This window comes from Cydia pomonella, chromosome 16 (genome assembly GCF_033807575.1).
Source record: "Cydia pomonella isolate Wapato2018A chromosome 16, ilCydPomo1, whole genome shotgun sequence".
NCBI lineage: Eukaryota > Metazoa > Arthropoda > Insecta > Lepidoptera > Tortricidae > Cydia > Cydia pomonella.
Genome location: NC_084718.1, coordinates 1,634,099 through 1,651,713, shown reverse-complemented (window position 1 = coordinate 1,651,713; position 17,615 = coordinate 1,634,099). Strand labels below are relative to the sequence as shown.

The 17,615-nt window shown below is 37.5% G+C and overlaps 2 protein-coding genes across 5 annotated transcripts; one reads left to right on the top strand and one right to left on the bottom strand.

Moving 5' to 3' along the window:
- Nucleotides 1-526: 526 nt before the first annotated feature.
- LOC133526501 (non-structural maintenance of chromosomes element 3 homolog) lies at nucleotides 527-7,058 on the bottom strand. 2 transcript variants are annotated; one of them, XR_009800736.1, is made up of 6 exons: nucleotides 6,588-7,058; nucleotides 6,284-6,455; nucleotides 5,223-5,335; nucleotides 4,661-4,756; nucleotides 2,932-3,948; nucleotides 527-2,661 (listed from the first exon to the last, which is right to left on the bottom strand). XR_009800736.1 is itself a non-coding variant. In XM_061863160.1 (5 exons), exons 1-5 carry the CDS (start codon nucleotides 6,849-6,851, stop codon nucleotides 3,871-3,873), a joined length of 723 nt encoding a protein of 240 aa, XP_061719144.1. In that variant the 5' UTR covers nucleotides 6,852-7,058; the 3' UTR covers nucleotides 2,740-3,870. The 2 variants fall into 2 exon arrangements, 1 of the variants encoding a protein (XP_061719144.1); XM_061863160.1 differs by lacking the exon at nucleotides 527-2,661 and having other exon boundaries at nucleotides 2,740-3,948.
- A 208-nt stretch (nucleotides 7,059-7,266) lies between these two features.
- On the top strand, nucleotides 7,267-12,492 carry LOC133526495 (glutathione S-transferase 2-like). Of its 3 annotated transcripts, none has more exons than XR_009800735.1 (5): nucleotides 7,267-7,684; nucleotides 8,327-8,421; nucleotides 9,339-9,485; nucleotides 11,043-11,507; nucleotides 12,132-12,271. XR_009800735.1 is itself a non-coding variant. In XM_061863151.1 (5 exons), exons 2-5 carry the CDS (start codon nucleotides 8,364-8,366, stop codon nucleotides 12,291-12,293), a joined length of 498 nt encoding a protein of 165 aa, XP_061719135.1. In that variant the 5' UTR covers nucleotides 7,267-7,684; nucleotides 8,341-8,363; the 3' UTR covers nucleotides 12,294-12,492. The 3 variants fall into 3 exon arrangements, 2 of the variants coding, with proteins under 2 accessions (XP_061719135.1, XP_061719134.1); XM_061863151.1 differs by having other exon boundaries at nucleotides 8,341-8,421; nucleotides 11,043-11,173; nucleotides 12,132-12,492; XM_061863150.1 differs by having other exon boundaries at nucleotides 11,043-11,173; nucleotides 12,132-12,492.
- The last annotated feature ends 5,123 nt before the right edge of the window (nucleotides 12,493-17,615 follow it).

Sequence of the window (17,615 nt, the reverse complement as noted above, 5' to 3'; positions counted from 1 at the left end):
CGAAATTCGCTCATTGCGGGGATCTTTCTCTTTTACTCTCACTAAGACGTAATTACAGTGACAGAGAAAAATGCCCGCAATTGACGAACTTCGATTTTCGCGGTTATAGCCCCGGTGTTGTAAACCGTTTTTAATCCCCGACGCAAAAAGAAGGGCATTACAAGTAGTAAGTGACTATTATATTATATTCGTTTGACGCCAATATCTGTCTGTGGCATTGTATCTCTCGAACGGATGGTTCGATTTCGATGCGGTTTTTTTACGTAAGTTTCTTTGTCGTGTTTCTTAACTTTTTATAAAAAACCGATCCAGCAGTTTGAAGAAAATCAACTCTTTTCCAAAATTATGTAAGGAATTTCTGGTGCGTATGGGGTTTTCAAAAATTTTCATCTAAGTTATACACTACTAGTTACTTTTCATTACAACACTATTTCTCGGACCCTATTTCTCTGACTGGGCGATGTAATAGAAGTTGGGGCGCTTAGGGAGAATACCCAAAGTAGCACTAGCAAATTAAACAAGAAAATCGAATCATATGAAAAACTTTTATTTGTTATAAAACGACTTAAAACCTATAATAATTTAATTAGAAGAGACCGTGAAGGCCGCTGAACGCTCACCACTTAGCCTGTACCCTTTTTTATTTAAATTATTTATTTTTCTCAAACATGCAATGAAATATTGTTGTTATGTTCACCCGCCGCCGCCGCTCCGTGCACCCGCGCCAGCTAGCGGAGACCCTTAGTTTTTGTCTTGTTTACTGATATTTTTTTTTTAAATAAAACTTTGTTTTTTTTTTGTTGTTTATTTCATTGCATGTTAGAGAAAAGCACTATAGGGAGCGTGCATGAACTGTAGGAGGCAGCACAGGAGCCGTCAGATTTTTGGCGCGAGGCGTAAATGCATAGACATACAATATAACTAGACAAGAAGTCGAGCGACCAGGGGTAAGAGAAAGACATATATGACGTCATCATGACATCATAATATGGGGTTACCATGGTCGCAAAAAATTACCCTAAAATGTAATAGGAAAATGATGCAACAAGTACTTAAATTACGTAATGAGTGAGTCGCCATTTTGACTCCCTAACTTGCGAAGTATCACAAGAGAAATAACGAACATAATCGCAACTAGTAGTCGGTTTATTTGTTTTTGTAGTAATTTGTAAGTAAGCCTTACTTACCAATATGAAGTTTTGAGTTGATATAAGATTAGGTGATTGTTGGAATAAAAAGGATAAACTATCAAAAGAGGTAATTTCTTTATTCAAAACTTATATTATTATAACTGTACTTACTAGAAATAATAATTAAATGTGTCGTTCTCAAGTAAAAGGTACCACATAGTCGCTTACCATAAGGATACAATTTGCTTGCTCTCTATACGAATAACCTGTAAGAGCGTCCTTATGATAAGCGACAATGCGGTACCTTTTACTTGAGAACAACACAAATAAATTGAATTTATGAAAAAATTGATTGATTGAAAGGTGTATGACACGTATGCAGATTCTCATTGGCTCATCAATATTACTAAAAACGTAAGATACTCATCTTCCGAGCAGGTAATCCTACCGATAGTTGAACCGGTGACACTCGGTGGTTTTGCCTTGAGCAGAGTGTTCATTTTTTAATACCTAGGACATATAATTACTAAAAATCTAAAGGACGATGCGGATATTGAAAAGGAACACAGCGCACTGACATTTATAGCTATAATATTGATTCGCAGTATATGATTTTAAGTTGACATGGTCATTTACATTAAAACTGTTACTTAAAACCGAATATTTGTTTAAATAAAAAATCTTACGTGTTGCGCGTTGTACATATTGTGGGGGTCAAGAAAACTTTATTTACACATACACTTGTAACCTGTGGATCAATTATATGAAGTTCAATAATAGCTTCAGAATGCTGTTGAGACTGCCACGACGACGACGTGCACGAATGGACGATTTCCATGACATGATGAAGAAAAGAATTTTCTCTCTCCTCTCCTGCGGGGCAATTAATCAATTTTAATAAATACATTATTTTGGAGTTTAATACTCATATAATCCGTAATCCCATGTACCAAGCCTCCAAGAAACAATTTAAAAATTTAAGTCTGTGGTCTTATATAGGGTTATTCCTGCTAGTTACCACCAAGTTGTTACTAGTGGTAACTACTAGGAACTTTTGTCCACCTTTTACCACAGGTAGTTACACTAATTTTATTCCCACCTTTTACCACTGGTAACTACTGGGAAATAAAATTCCCACTGGTAATAGGTAGGATTTTTAATTCCCAGAAATTACCCCCAATAATTTGTTAGAGTTTAATACCATTAAAACCCGTAGACGACCCGTGTACAAAGAACCCAAATAAATACTTCAAAACACTGTGAGACCTATGTTAAGATGTACCAACTCTAATAGTGTATAGTGTAACGGGTTATTCCCACTAGTTACTATTACTTATTTAATAACAGCCAACTTACGTGTATGAATAAGGTTGGAAAAGAAAACTTTTCGATGAAAGTTCGTTTGCCCAGTTTGCGGACACAATGTTGTTCAAAATGTTTGGAACAAATACGCGAGTATTTGTGAGGCATCCAATTTGATTTTCCAGTTCCCGCAATCCATTCTTTAACAATTTCATCCTCCGTCGGAGAGCTGGAAATATTAAATAGCTTGAAACTCCCGAAATATGGGGTAATTGCAGGGGACTTTTTTTTCTATTTGTTTGCAACCCTAAATAAAATACTACTGAATTTGACTGGTTTACATAACCAAACTTTCTGTTTTATTTTTAGCAATAATTTACTGATATCTCCTATTTTATCAAGTTTTTCATAATCCAAGTAATGATGTAACTCAGTAACTTGGTTCCTGTGAGATTTGAGAAAGAAATACATGATCAAAATACGAAAAACTTGTACTTACGCATGAAATGTTACACCCGCTTATTTTCGCAAGTTATTGCTTTTGTAGGCAACCACTGAACACCCCACCATGTTAATTGTACGAAAAACTTCTTACACCTCCATTAAATACTTAATAAACACAATCATTCACTTTATAAAACTTCTACAATAAGAAAACCACGTTGTTTACTAGCACTCTTGACAATATGATTGACAGTTTAATGTATGGCATCTTGCGGGATTTTGTCTCTTTCACTCTTATAAATTTCTGTATATCGCCATCACCCTCCTTCCTAAGCTGCCATAACCCGACCATGAAAAAAAACCCGGTCGGTGATAAAGACAAAGCATTGCACTATTTTCTCTTTCCTCTTATAGGAATCGCAATAAGACTATCTTTCTCTATCAAAGAGTGTCAGGCCCTTGCGTAAATGGGATGTTTATTGTTCCGATGTAGCCCACAAGATGGCAGAACCTACTATGCACAAGAAAACACGGGACGTGTAAATGTAAATGTTTATGACATCTGGCAAGGGTAGTGAAACAGGCTTCACTGTCGCCGCAATCAGAAGCCTTACCGTGAACACACCGTGACATTTCGTTATCAGCCTCTTTTTTTTTTGCATATTCGAGGCAATTCGAGCAATAGAGGCAAATAGAGCAATAGACGAAGCGGTTCGTAGTAGACCCTCAAGGGGCCTACCGCGAAAACCGAACTCCGCAAATTGCGGGGATCTTTCTCTTTTACTCTCACGACAGAGAAAAATGCCCGCAATCGACGAACTTCGATGTTCGCGATTATAGCCCAAATGCGGCAACGGTGTGCGAGCGAGACAGCGCCATGCATATAGTATTATCTTGCTTACATACCGTCAAAAGCAAGTGTACTTTAGAACAATAACAATAATGACAACATTTAATGACTGGAACAGTAGGTAATTTACGATAACATAGTTTTTTATGACGCGGCCGCAGTGTTACTTTCGTTCGCTTGTTTATACTGCTCAGCCCAGTGGTCAGGGGTTTTCTCGAATGCCTGAAACAAAAACCAACACATGGGATAGAAAGGGACAAGTATAAAGTCAATAAATGTGTAGTTAATATACCCTATCCTAAACCCCTTGAGCTTCGGCGTCACCAAGGGGCAGGGGCAGGGGGCCTACCGCGAAAATCGAAGTTCGTCAATTGCGGGCATTTTTCTCTGTCACTATAATGACGTCTTAGAGAGGGTAAAAGAGAAAAATCCCCGCAATTGGCGAATTTCGGTTTTCGCGGTAGGCCCCCTGCTCCTCCAGCTAATAAGTTGTCTAGATGGAACGGAATATCTGCCGAAACGCCTGTCAAAGCAGAGGCGTTTTTTCTTACTGCAAGGATGTTTTGAGTTTCCAAAGGCTTCATTCAATATTGTTTTCATATAATTTAAATATATGATACACAAATAATCGTAAATAACGATACCTAGGTAATAATAGTATAATATTTTATATTTACAATTGTTTCTGTCTTATAGAACGTGCATAAAAAATCACATTTGTTAGTAACCACTTCCGCGTTACAAAAATCCTATTAAATAATATATTCGCTTCAATAAGTGGCCATTTATGACAATTGAATGAATCAAGCAGAAATATTTTGCTTGTTTTTTAGGAACTCATAGATGAAGGTTTCATTAGATGACAATCTATGATTATTGAGCAAGTGAGCGCAGGGCATTGAAAATGATAAGCAAATATAACAAATTATGTTACCTCAGCCATCTTCTGCAATAGGAACATTTTGGGCACTTCCTGATGAGCTCTCTGGCCCCATTCGAAAACGTTCCACGCTAAATCGCCATCGCCAACCTGAAAACATTTCAATTTAAAATAAAATTAATATTGAGAATTATTACTTATCCAAAAAAATAGAAATCCCTTAAATCAATCTGGTAAAATTCAGTAGTTACCACTGAAAGTGGTCATAGTGGTCAATTGTTATGAGTTATGAAACTACTTTTTTCTTAATCTTTATCCTCGCGTTGTCCCAGGATTTTTGCCATGGCTCATGGGAACCCGGGGTCCACTTGGCAATTAATCCCAATTAAGAATTGGAGTAGGCTCTAGTTTTTACGAAAGCAACTGCCATCTCACATTCCAACCCAGAAGGCAGACTAGGCTTTATTGGGATTAGTCTGGTTTCCTCACAATGTTTTCTTTTACCGAAAAGTGACTGGTAAATATCAAATGATATTTCGTGCATAAGCTCCGAGAAACTCATTGGTATGAGCTGGGGTTGTCTGTGTGTCTGTGTGAGGCTGTAAATATAATATACCTTTGAGAATGTCAAGTACAGTTGTCTAGTGAAGGTGGCAATGAAAGCCTTCCTGCCGGCAAAGTCATTCTCCTCCAGCAGACCTGCCTCACTCAGGAACTTCCACAGGTCATCTGGAAGAAAAGATTACATCAAGTAACACAATGAAACTAATCACAAGTATTCTGAATTTTATAAATACATAAGTTTATAAAACATTATTTATAGATATACAACTAGGACAAGTAAAATTATTTTGAAAATTTTCGTTTTTTTCTACTGCACCACCTACCCTTGCATATACAGTGATTTCATTTGATTCAAACTTTATTGTAGAGACCATTCGGCTACTTTTCAAAAACTTGTTTAAGATAAAATAAAAGGTGTGCTTAGCTAATTTATGTTATGCGAAAGGGTAAAACTGTTGATACTCATGAAAAAATGTAGCTACACAGTATACACAATAAATATGTCTGATTCCTGATAATGTGGATTGTTGATATGCAGGATATGTGGATATAGCAGAATTCCAACAATGCTGAAATCAGGTGTAGGGACTGATTTTAATGAACCATTGGTTTCTTAGAAAGACAAAGAGTTTTGGAGTTAAATTTGGTGTATTTATCTTTTTATTTTTGCCTATTAGAACAAAATTACAAAATCCACTGTACTGCAGAAATTGAAAATAAAATGATATAGACCTGTTTGAAGACCTGTACAAACGCAATAGTAACACCCGTCTGCGAGGCCACCAATATAAGTTAATATCTGAACTGTCTAAAAACAACCCCCGCAGACATTTTCTCAGCAACAGAGTGGTCAAAGCATGGAACAAACTACCAGAAGATGTGGTCTCAGCACTGAATGTCAATCAGTTTAAGAACAGACTAGACAAATACTTAACCAGCGCAAAGAATACGTATTAAGTGAAGATCACTCAGATACAGGCAACTATCAGTTGTTTCAACTGCCTGCCTGATTAATAAATAATAATAATAATATTTAAATGTATCTAGTAATAATCTGCTTATCTAGTAATAACAAAATTTTATAAATACTTTCTCTCCAGTTCTACTTCTTACCTTCCTTAACACTGCCCCCAGACATGAATATGTGTGTGAGCGAAGCCATCAGCATGGTCCTGAGCTCGGGCTCCGACACATTAGACGGGAGAGACTCACACTCCTCTGTCAACACCACTATGTATTGGACCCCACTTTTGCCTTTTATTGCGACCAGCTTATAACCATACACCTGAAAATAATGGATCAAATTAATATATACAATGCTTACAATATCTTACGGCATGATGCATACAAACTAAATTCAAATATACTTGTATAACAAAATGTTTTCAGACAACATTGGTAATTGCTTTAAACACACCTTTTTAAGTAATTTTTCAACAGCACTAATGACACTGGAGACATGCTGCGATGGAGTTTGGCAAGCCGTAGCCAAATGCTTGGCGATATCAGCTTTTTTGATAGGGATCTTGCTTCCTTCCCGGTGAAGGATATATCGAGCACACTCCTTAACGGCGTTCTGCATGTTATGAACATGGTCCTCTTCGTCTGATGAGTCTTGTAGTGATGCTGATGAAGCATTTTGGGTGGGCGGCAAAGACTTTTGATGTTTTCTTTTACTCATTTTTACGAAACAAGTATACAATCGTTTTGTTAGATTAAATCTCGGTAATAAAAAAAAGGATTTCGTGTGAATATCCCAACTTAAACACAACACAAACGTCAATGTCAAATTTGTAACCACAGACTAGCTAGAGAAGTATAGACGGTCAAACACGTTTGTGAGTAGAAAAAGGTGTAGTTTCAAATTTTCTATGGGACGATAAGCCATATATACTTACTTTACTCTTTGGATAAGCCTTCGCACCTACATTTTTTAAAATTGCCGCTTTTTTCCTACTGATGGAAAAGGCTTAACAGACTAGACAGACTAGCACGACTGTTAACTAGGAATACTATATCTATGTGGTTAACATTGCCTTCTTGATGTTAACAGCACTGTTTTTAACTTTAATTTCCGACTGTCACGATCACGAATGTCACGAGGGAGGGAGGGGAGTCACCGGTTGTCGACTCGAGAAATGTCACTCGGTTAATTGAATTATGTTTTGAAATTGTTTTCTTTTGTATTGGTTTACACATAGATTTAATTAATTTCGTACAATGCGGGTTCAGTTGTAAATTGTGCAGTTCTTCGGCAAGTTATTGATAATGTGTTCCGCAGTGATGGTATATCACAAAAAAATAAATCGATATAATTTTCGTAAGAAAATCGTCATATAAAACCGGCGATCATTTTACTTTTATTGTTTAAAAAAACCAATTAGTAAAATAGGGTCGATCAATAGAGTGCAATTTTAGAATCATAGAAGAATATTTATTGGGAATCATGTCATTTCGCAGTTTAGGAAAATTATTTAAAACAAAAAAGAATGATAAACAGGAGAGCAAAGAAATGTAAGTAGATAAGGTAATAAACATGCAACAAGTGTTGGAGTCCTTGCTACTGCGTCGGCGCGTGTGTGTCCTTGAAACCCTGGAACTTTTATTTCAGGACAAAGCATAATTATTCCGTTAAATTATTCACTTTCATCCATTTATGTATTATTCGGAAAAGTGACCACTCTATAACATTTTCTTTTTGTTTTTTTTTTCTTGCATATAATTATTTGGATTTGAACAAGGCTATGAGACATGAATCTTGTTTTTTATTTTTTATTTTGGACCAGTTAAGGGTGCTAACAGGCTGCCATAAAGTCCCATTAATCTTAGCCATCAGTTAGCCAGTAAAATGTATCTATAATTGCTGATTCAAGTGTTTGATATGACCAAATGAAAATAAATAAATAAATATTGAGGACAATTCTTACACAGATTGACCCAGCCTCAAACTAAGCAAAGCTTGTACTATGGGTACTATGAGATGATATACATACTTATATATTTAAGTACATAGAAAATACCCATGTCTCATGAACACATATTTATGCTCATCATACATTGTCCAGAGGCTGAGTCATCCACTAGGCCAGGCCAGATACACCACAGAACAGAACAGAGACAGATATCATTATAATAGGAAGTTATATATATTTGCAGCTCATTGCCCACAGAAGGCTTCCACAAGAGTATTCAGATGTTGCTGGCTTATTCGGGGCAACATCTCACCGAAGCTGGCTTAGAAACGAGGGAAGGTACGGAATCAATGTCTTGATTAATCTGTTTCTTTAAAACTTAATAGTGTATTTAGTAGAAAAGCTAAAGCCTATTGGTCAAGACCTAAGAGATAAGGAGCCGAATTATTTAAAATGTATGGGTTCTACATATGCTGCTTAGTCATTTTAATATATAAATATTTATACATATAGCTAAGTATATTTTTACTTGTTTAGTTTTGAGGCTAATGCTAAACTATTTACTATTAGGGAAAATTATGCTTTTTAAGTACTTAATGAAATATTCTTTATTATAGCACAATTAAAACAAATTTCTTATGTGAATAAAGCTAGCAACAGCGATTGTTAATGCTGCAAGCTGTGTTGGTAGTTTGTGATGGCCAAGGCTCGGAAACCGGTTAAATTTCCAAACCATTATCATGTACTTGGTGCAAAGCTTTTTAATTTCGGTTTCATTCGTAAAACCGTTATTTTTATGAACCGGTTTATATGAGAACATTAACCATAAAGTTCCTGTTAGAACATTAAAAAAGCGTATAGAACATTAAAAACCGGTTTCTTCCTTCCTTCGTCGGTATCTTTATTTACGCGGCTCGTTGAATAAACCCGTTTATTTACGTTACAATAAAGTTGTTAAAATGTTCGCGTTCTTCTGGAAGTTCGGAGTAAAACCAAAATGAACCGGTATTTACCGCTATTTTTTAAACCGGTTCGAGCCTTGGGCCTTGGTGATGGCATTGTCTAAAGTCAAAATATTGTCTTTAGCAATATCATTCTCTTGTTAAAAAATATATGAATAGGCGGGTCAGGCGTCAGGCGTTTTCCTCGCCCGAGGGCGCCGCTTCCACTGGCCGTTTTGTGCGCAAGGAAATTGCCTCGCGCATATGGTCGCTCTGTGTGGACCCGCCTAATGGTAATTTTTTATGTATTGGCAGTGTTATTGGACAGCCCATCCCGCTGTGGCCTCCACAGTGTGGCGGTGCTTCGCTGCCTGGGCCGCAGCCGCGGGGTCGCCGGCGCAGACCCTTTTGAAGACTTGGAGATTGACAAGATTGTGGATGTTTTCATTGACCTGTTAAACAGTATGTTATTGGACAGTCCCATTGCCTTCATAGCGTAGCGGTGCTTCGCTGCCTGGGTTGCAGCCTCGGACTTGCAGGCACTGACCCCTTTGAAGACCTGGAGATTGACAAGATTGTTGATGTTTTCATCAACCTATTGAACAGTTGCCTGCAAGTTGGAACCCCTACTATTCTAAATACTCGGAGGCCCTCTAAACAGTAAAAAAAAAAAATTCTTAAATACTATGCACTTTCGATGCTACACAAATAGATTACCCTACCAGCAGTTACTATAAAAATATGATCTGTTAGATTTAAGTTCCAGGCGAATGTTGCTCGAGGCAATGGTTTTATACGGCCTCTGCAATAACCACTTTGATTGCGTTGCCATACAGCTAGAGACGCGCCCGCACCGGCTGTTCGTGATCGGCCGCTGCCGCACCCACGCCGGTGAGCGCGCTCCTCTTCGCAGGCTCGTTCATACTTACAACACACATTTTAACCAGGTGGATATTTATGGCTGCAGTACTGGTGTATATAAAAAACTTGTAATAAATGTACTTGGAGACAATAACTAAATGTAAGATCTACTGATATGAAGCGCAAAATAGTAACTATTCAATATTAACATAATACTGCAGGCACCGTTAACTGTTAATCGTTAAAGATTATTTTATCTTCTTCATAAATTTATCAATGTCAATGCCTCTCGGAGCCTTAGGCTCCAGTGTTGTAATACTTGTAAAAAAAATCTCCGAATAATACAAATATTGTACCTAATTACTAATTAATAAGTGGTGGACAGTGTTGGTCACACATACTGTAAACAGTGTTTAATACTTTATATTTAAGCCTTTCTTGTAGTGACTGTTTGTTAACCTAAATATTTTTTTTTTTAAAAGTGTGGGGGTCAGGTTTCTGGGCCGTAGCAAAGAGAATTGATTGTAATAGAGAGATAAAAAAAAAGCCGTGCCCCTTAGTTTGATATTTAAAACACAGATGGCGCTGTATTGCGCCATATGTTTTGAGGTCATATTGTCAAAAGTCAACTTTTGACAATCAGAGTTACCGCAAAATGTTTGAAGTTGTACAGTGCCATCTAGTTTACCTGTCAAATTCGAAGCTCGAAATTGTCTTAGATTTTCAACATCTTAATCAATTTTTCATTGGCCGCAGTCGCGGGGTCGCCGGCGGAGACCAGACCCATTTGAAGACCTATAAATTGAGAAGGCTGTTGATGTGCTCATTGACCTTTTGAGTAATAAGTTGTTCTCAACGAGGGGGGGGCGGGTTTAGGGTCGGCAACGCGCATGTAACTCCTCTGGAGTTGCAGGCGTACATAGGCTACGGAGACTGCTTACCATCAGGCGGGCCGTATGCTTGTTTGCCACCGACTTAGATTAAAAAAAAAAGTTGTTACTGGACATAAGATTACGGAATATCTTTTTTAATACAAAATATTTTTGGGGACAATCCATTATGGCACCAACGTCTCAAATAATGTTCGACATGTTGTTACAAATGAGAGCTAATCGTATTATTAATACAGTCGGAAAATGAATATGTTTATTGTTTCAGAGATACAAGCAGTAGGCGCAGAAGAGTTGGATTCCCGAGCCAGTCCATACGACGAAAAAACGGCGCTAGCGTGTCTCGCCAAACTAGACGCTGTTGTGGCCACCAACCGCGGCCACCTAGCGCTCAGCAAGGTAAACTCTGTTATACTACTGACCCGAGTCAACCCATTCGACGAAAAGACGGTGCTGGCGTGACTTGCTAAACTGACGCTGTCGTGGCCACCAACCGGGGCCACCTAGCGCTCAGCAAGGTAAACTCACGTTACACTATTATACTAATGGCCCGAGTTAGTCCATTCGACGAATAGATGGCGCTGATGCGTCTCGGCAAACTATAGTATTTTTAAACTGGAAGGGTACGCTGATAGATGTCAATTCAATACAATTTTGCAACACCTGTTCCAATTTGAAAAATACTATAGATGCTGTCGTGGCCATCAACCGCGGCCACCTAGCGCTCAGCAAGGTAAACTATTTACGCTACACTAATAGCCCGAGTTAGTCCATTCGACGAATAGATGGCGCTGGCGTGGCTCTCCAGACTAGACTATGTTGTGGCCACCATTCCACTAACAGAGGCCATCTAGCGCTCAGTAAGGTAAACTATTGTTAACGTGGTGGTCTGAGCTAGTCCATTCGACAAACAGATAGCGTTAACGTGCCTCATCAAACTGGACGCTATCGTAGCAACCAACCGCGGCTATTTAGACTATTTCGTGCTCAGTAAGGTAATCAGTGTAATCACTAAGGCCTCAACGGATCAATGTCGTTTTGTTAACTGGCAAAGGGGTTTAAGAGAGTCATTGCTTTATTAGTGTCGTACTGTAAAAAGGTTATAAGAGCATTTTCAGAAAAAAAGTGTACCATGAGCTTTATTTAAACCTAAATTTTTTTGGGTTTTTCTACTCAAAAACTACTTTTAAAAAAATGTCCCACTTTTAATTGTCAGTTTTGTAACGCAGTTAACCACACAGGTTGTATGGACCGTTACAAAACTGAGTAATAAATTGTTTATGGAAAATTAAGGATAATTAAAGGCAAAATCGGTACATTTTTTTCTGAAAACCCCCGTAAAGGCGTTTTTTCACAGTTAACCTGGGCGGACTTCCTGCTGGCCGGCATGTGGGAGCACGTGCAGCGGTCGCTGGACCTGTCTAGCGACCAGTTTGCCAACATCGACCTGCTGGTACAGCAGCTCACTGCGGTGCCGGCTGTGAAGACGGCTTTAGAACGACCGCATGACAGTACTTAGACGTTTTGTTTTTCGAAACGAATTTTTTTTTTTTTACTAACGTGGGCATACACATCTGGATTCAGAGTTTTAATGTCTATTGCTCGTTAATTCAAAATTGTATTTTTTAACGGTTTAAACACTACGCCTATCGAGTGCGGCGTGTCATCGTGAACCATATCCGGTTGATATTGGCTTGTAGCCAATTAGCTGATGTGTTGGCGATCAAAAGGATACAGTTTGATAGATTGTGTCAATTTATTTCTTCTGAATTTATTCATACATTTGGAGCGTTTATAGTGATCTCTTTAGCTTTATTATCAAGTCCGAATAATTATTTTCTTTTCAGACCTATGGTTGTTGTTAGAAAAGAAGTCAATTGTAATATATAATCATTTCAACACCTGTTACATATTTGTAATCACTTAAACTAACGTACGTATTTGAATTTTGATTACTTCAAGACGGAATTATCAAGATTTTAGCGTACTTAATACACTTATAAGAGCCCTATATAAAAGTCCCAACCTAGCTGCCGCCATACAATTGAAGTTACTCTAAGTATCAAAACATTTTTTTAGATTCAACTATTTATGTAAAGAGCCAATTACATCCACACTTTTATCAGGCCTAATATCAGACCCAATTTCGGGCCCGAGCAAGAGTATTTTTCCGTTTCACCAAATATCAGCACATGGTTTACAATAGTTGAAATGTAAAAAAATGGTTCATATGTAAAATATCATTGAACATTTTTGGCAATTATAGACAAAGTATTTTTTACATTTCAAATATTGTTAACGATGTGCTGATATTCCGTGAAACGGAAAACGATTATCAGGCCCGATATCGCGAAGTGTGGATGTAATTGGCGCTTAACCAGAAGAATTCCCTGGACGTAGCTAGTTATTGCTCTGCAACATCGAGATTGCACAACGAAACTAGCACTTAAGCGTTTTTCAACTTATTGAGAAATTAATTATAACTGAATTCAATAGGGACCGTGCGCGTTGGAGGGTCTGCCATCTTGTGGTCTGAATCGGAACCATAAACAGGCACATTTACACGTCAAGTGTTTTCTTGTGCATAGTAGATTCTGCCATCTTGTGGGCTACATCGGAACAAAAAACATCACATTTACGCCTCGCGCCAAAAATCTGACGGCTCCTGTGCTGCCTCCTATAGTTCATGCACGCTCCCTATAGAATCTTTTTAAACTTTGCTCCGTTGTTCGTTTAAAAAAATAGTGTCTTTTGTGAATTTTGTCGTGTGTTAAAGCTTTTGTAGTGATTTTATTAGGTTATTGTTATTTGTCTTAACTAAATTAATGAAACTTGTGCCATGAAACCTAAATAAGGAATTGATTGTAAATTTTATAATCGGAATATAAGTGTGACCTGTAATATAGTCAAATAATCAAATGACAGTTAAGCTATCACAAAGGACCTACCGCGAACCACGTTTGACGTGTTGCCTCTCTGTCGCACTTGTACATTCATACGTAAGTGTGACAGGGAGGCCACACGTCGAACGTTTGTTCGCGGTAGGTCCTCTGATTACTTTTGTTTACGGCCACCTAGGCTAGTTGGTAATGCCTCTGTCTGAAGATTATAAACATAGCAGATCTTTGAGAGCTTAATGTGGGATTAGGTAGATTTGTGTAAGATTGTTTCACAACAATTATATTTATTTCACTACTCTACTTACTAATTAAATCAAAAAATATTATTTATCTAATCCGTGAAAAGATATCGTGTTAGTCAATCAGTGATAACCCGTTATACTTACTTGCGTATTTTTACATGCAATTAATGTTCCCACCCAAAGAGCATATAATCACTACGTTTTACCACCTACCATAACAACCCACCACAGACAGTACAAAACTCGACACGTGTTTCGCCTCTCTACGAGGCATCCTCAGGAGACGTACTCCTCCTCCGACCGCCACGGACGTCAGACCGTCAACATCTGAGGATCAACTCCACGCAAGTAATAGGGTTGTTTGAGTTGTTTCCAATTTGTTGTTTATCACCTAACTGTCAACAGTGTCAATCCGAGAGTTGTGACGTCATCAGAATCTTCAAAGGCGTTTCGAGTTTGGTCACGTGACGTGTGCCAAAAGATATTTTAAATTCAATATTTACAAAAATATGGTCATTACAGGTCCCCTAAAAGTAGTTTAACATGTTCTTATAATCCAAAAGCATTTATTGGGATACAATTCTGCCATAAGATTTGTAGATGGAAACAACCTAATTATAACAGGCTAGCTCTGATTGACTAGCACGTTATATCTTTTCGCGGATTAGCAAAGTAATATTTTTTTGTTTTAATTAATATGGCTTCCGCAAAGTAACGCCTGATTCTATTCACTACTGCTCAGAAATATATGATCATTGGCAAAAGGGCGCTGTTATTCTCATGTATAGGGTGACGGATCACTTTAGTATGAAAAATTTTGTTCCATAGAAATTCCGCAACATGGCGCGTGATCATATATTACTGGTCAGGCTTTACTAATGTTTTATTTTCGTAACATAATTCTCCAATATTATATATAGGTCATTACAAGTCTTCTCCGAGACCACGGGCACAACACCGTCCTCCAAGCCAAGGTAAATTTAAAAAACTTTATTACGTATACGCGATTAAGTCCTGTTTTGCTAAATATTAATGAGTAAAAATCGGGAAAATGTAAATCAAAATATTATAGGTCACATGAGGTATACTTTGATTTTTATAATTAATAGATTAGTGTATTGCTGCGATATTATCTGGAATCATGACAGATAATTGACCAATTAGAAGTCAAGATACGCGGCCCCATCTATTGAAATTGTATCGTTACCTTTAAATATTTGCTGTTGAAATTTATTCCTTAAAATGGATAACTTTGTGACAAGCCCTTTGAACGCCAAGTTATAAACGCATAATATATGGCGTATTGTAACAAAATAATAATTATTGAACAGATATTTCTGCAAGCGATCCTATTTGAATTATTTCAAATGATTATATTATAAGATGTGTAAAATCTAATGGCTCCTTTACACAATGGCCCAGCGCAGACCAGTCCAAGGGACGCATTTATGCGTTAGAGGGAGTAAGTGATATTGCTATCTCATTCTACCACATAGCTGCGTCCCTTAGACTGGCCTACGCTGGGCCATCGTGTAGAGTTCCCGATATCTGATAATTGTTTTCTGTTTCACAGAATATCAGCACATCGTTAACAATATTTTAAATGTAACAAATACTCTGTCTCTAATTGCCAAAAATGTTCAATGTTTGGTATTAAGTAAGTAAATATTCTTTATTGCACCACAAAGAAGACAAATTAAAAAAAAAAAAAAAAAACATTGCATATGAACCTTTTTTTTACATGTTAACGATTTGGTGAAACAGAAAAAGGCTATGGAGTGTCGATTTAAAAGGAGTGAAATCTCTTATGGTAGAACTGTTGAAAAAGTGGTCCAGCTGTCAGCTATAAATAATAGTCATCCAAATCTTTCCAGAGTAGCTAAGAACCTAGGCGTTATTGACGGAGTGACATGCGCTGTTTATGATTTGTTTTTTTTTTTTCTAGTATTGTAGCTCCACCTATTTAAGGTTTTTTGATGTCACTTTTTAGTACATGGAGATTCCATTCCTTACCTCCACCTTCCATATATTTGAGATAAAAATAAGATGAACCAGCCAGCAATGACGGTATCTGATCTAAGCACAGACAGATTGACAGACGGACAGAATGGCAAAACTATAAGAGTTACTTGTTTACCTTTTGTAGTTTTTGGCGCTTGAGAAACGCCTCTTCATCGACGTATTAAAACCAATTTAAAACTTGTTTGGTGTTCAAAGGGTGCCACGTGTACAAGTGTGATGTATTAAGCTTATACTGCGTTTTGAGACTTGTTCCAAATTGTACTTAGTACTTTGAGAGAGAATTTTATTGTAAAACTGTTAATGCTGTTAATCTTGAATACATATCTACTGTCTATGTGATGAAAATAAATTATTTATTTTACATTTGTCTTTAGTCAACTCTTAATTAATTAGTACACCGGCCTTGGCCTTATTTTTCATTTTAATTTATTTAATCTTTATTGCACAATACAAATGGCGGACTTAATGCCGTAAGGCGTTCTCTACCAGTCAACCGATGAGGCAAACCAGAAAGATAAAGTAGGTGCAGGATCTTATAAGTAAATGAACTTGTATGTACGTACTTATTTTTAAAAGATTCAGCAGTGCAGCATAAAGCTTGTAAGTAAAATATACTCTGGTAAATTAGCTTTGTCAGAAAAAATGCGGCAAATTTGAAAAATGTAGTCGCGTAGGATCGATCTAGTGGACTATTACAAAGTTAGCTTGCCAGAATATTAAAAGTTTGAATATTTCGATGAAAGATCTCGCACAAAGGGCATATGGTACATAACGATACAACCCTCACTTCCTCGAGCCCTATGGTTTTCTTTTTGTAAGTTGAACAAGCAGCATCTAATTGTTGCCTTTAGATTGCGATCTGGCCACATTCCTTTGAATAATTGGCTCAGGAACGCTTCGGCCCCAGTTTCATTTCGTCATCTCCATAAATCGTCCGCAGTGTTATGTCGTCACCCTACAATTCCTAATTCGTAACCTTCCTAACTCGTCCACTTTCTTATATCGTCAATACCCCATTTTGTCTAAATTCCTATTTTGACCATAGTGCCAACTCGTCCAATATCTGATATCGTCAATATACCATTTTTGTCTACGTTCCTATTTCGACCAAAGTGTTTTATTTTATGTTTTATTTTCACACTTTCATTTTGACTTCGAAAAAAATATTTGACTGACTTTGACGACTCCGTCGATTCTAAAACCATAGCGAGCATCCAAAAGTCCCAAGCCTAACTATTACTATGCTATGTAGTTGACGAGTTGGCACTGTGGTCTAAATAGGAATGTTGGCGAGTAAGCACTATGGACGAATTAGGAGTGTTGACGAATCGGCACTGTAGTCTAATTAGGAATATAACCAAGTTACTACAGTGGCCCACGTAAGAAAGCGGGCGAGATAAGAAAGTGACGATATAGGAATGCTGGCGAATCGGAACAGTAGACCAAATGCGAATGAGAACTACTTAAGAAGTTGACGAAATGAAACTGAGGCCGAAGCGGTCCTGAGCCGAATAATTTTGCGTTTTTGATGCGTAAAGTTGACTCGCCCAATTGTAATTTATGCGGAGTAATTGAAGACTTGTTTCATATAACAATGGAATGTCACCGAGGTGTCGCACAGCGTCGCTTGCTTAATGTCTGTTCCTATGACCTCGGCCGAGTCACTAGTATCCTAGC

What these genes read in the sequence shown, in the direction of transcription:
- LOC133526501 (XM_061863160.1), bottom strand. Translation starts at nt 6,851, where the DNA reads ATGAGTAAAAGAAAACATCAAAAGTCTTTGCCGCCCACCCAAAATGCT. An exon ending in TTGAAAAATTACTTAAAAAG is followed by an intron (nt 6,456 to 6,587) that starts GTGTGTTTAAAG and finishes CATTATTTTCAG; the next exon opens with GTGTATGGTTATAAGCTGGT. An exon ending in TATTGCAGAAGATGGCTGAG is followed by an intron (nt 3,949 to 4,660) that starts GTAACATAATTT and finishes TTTTTGTTTCAG; the next exon opens with GCATTCGAGAAAACCCCTGA.
- LOC133526495 (XM_061863150.1), top strand. Translation starts at nt 7,617, where the DNA reads ATGTCATTTCGCAGTTTAGGAAAATTATTTAAAACAAAAAAGAATGAT. An exon ending in AAACAGGAGAGCAAAGAAAT is followed by an intron (nt 7,685 to 8,326) that starts GTAAGTAGATAA and finishes ATATATTTGCAG; the next exon opens with CTCATTGCCCACAGAAGGCT. An exon ending in TTTCATTGACCTGTTAAACA is followed by an intron (nt 9,486 to 11,042) that starts GTATGTTATTGG and finishes TTATTGTTTCAG; the next exon opens with AGATACAAGCAGTAGGCGCA.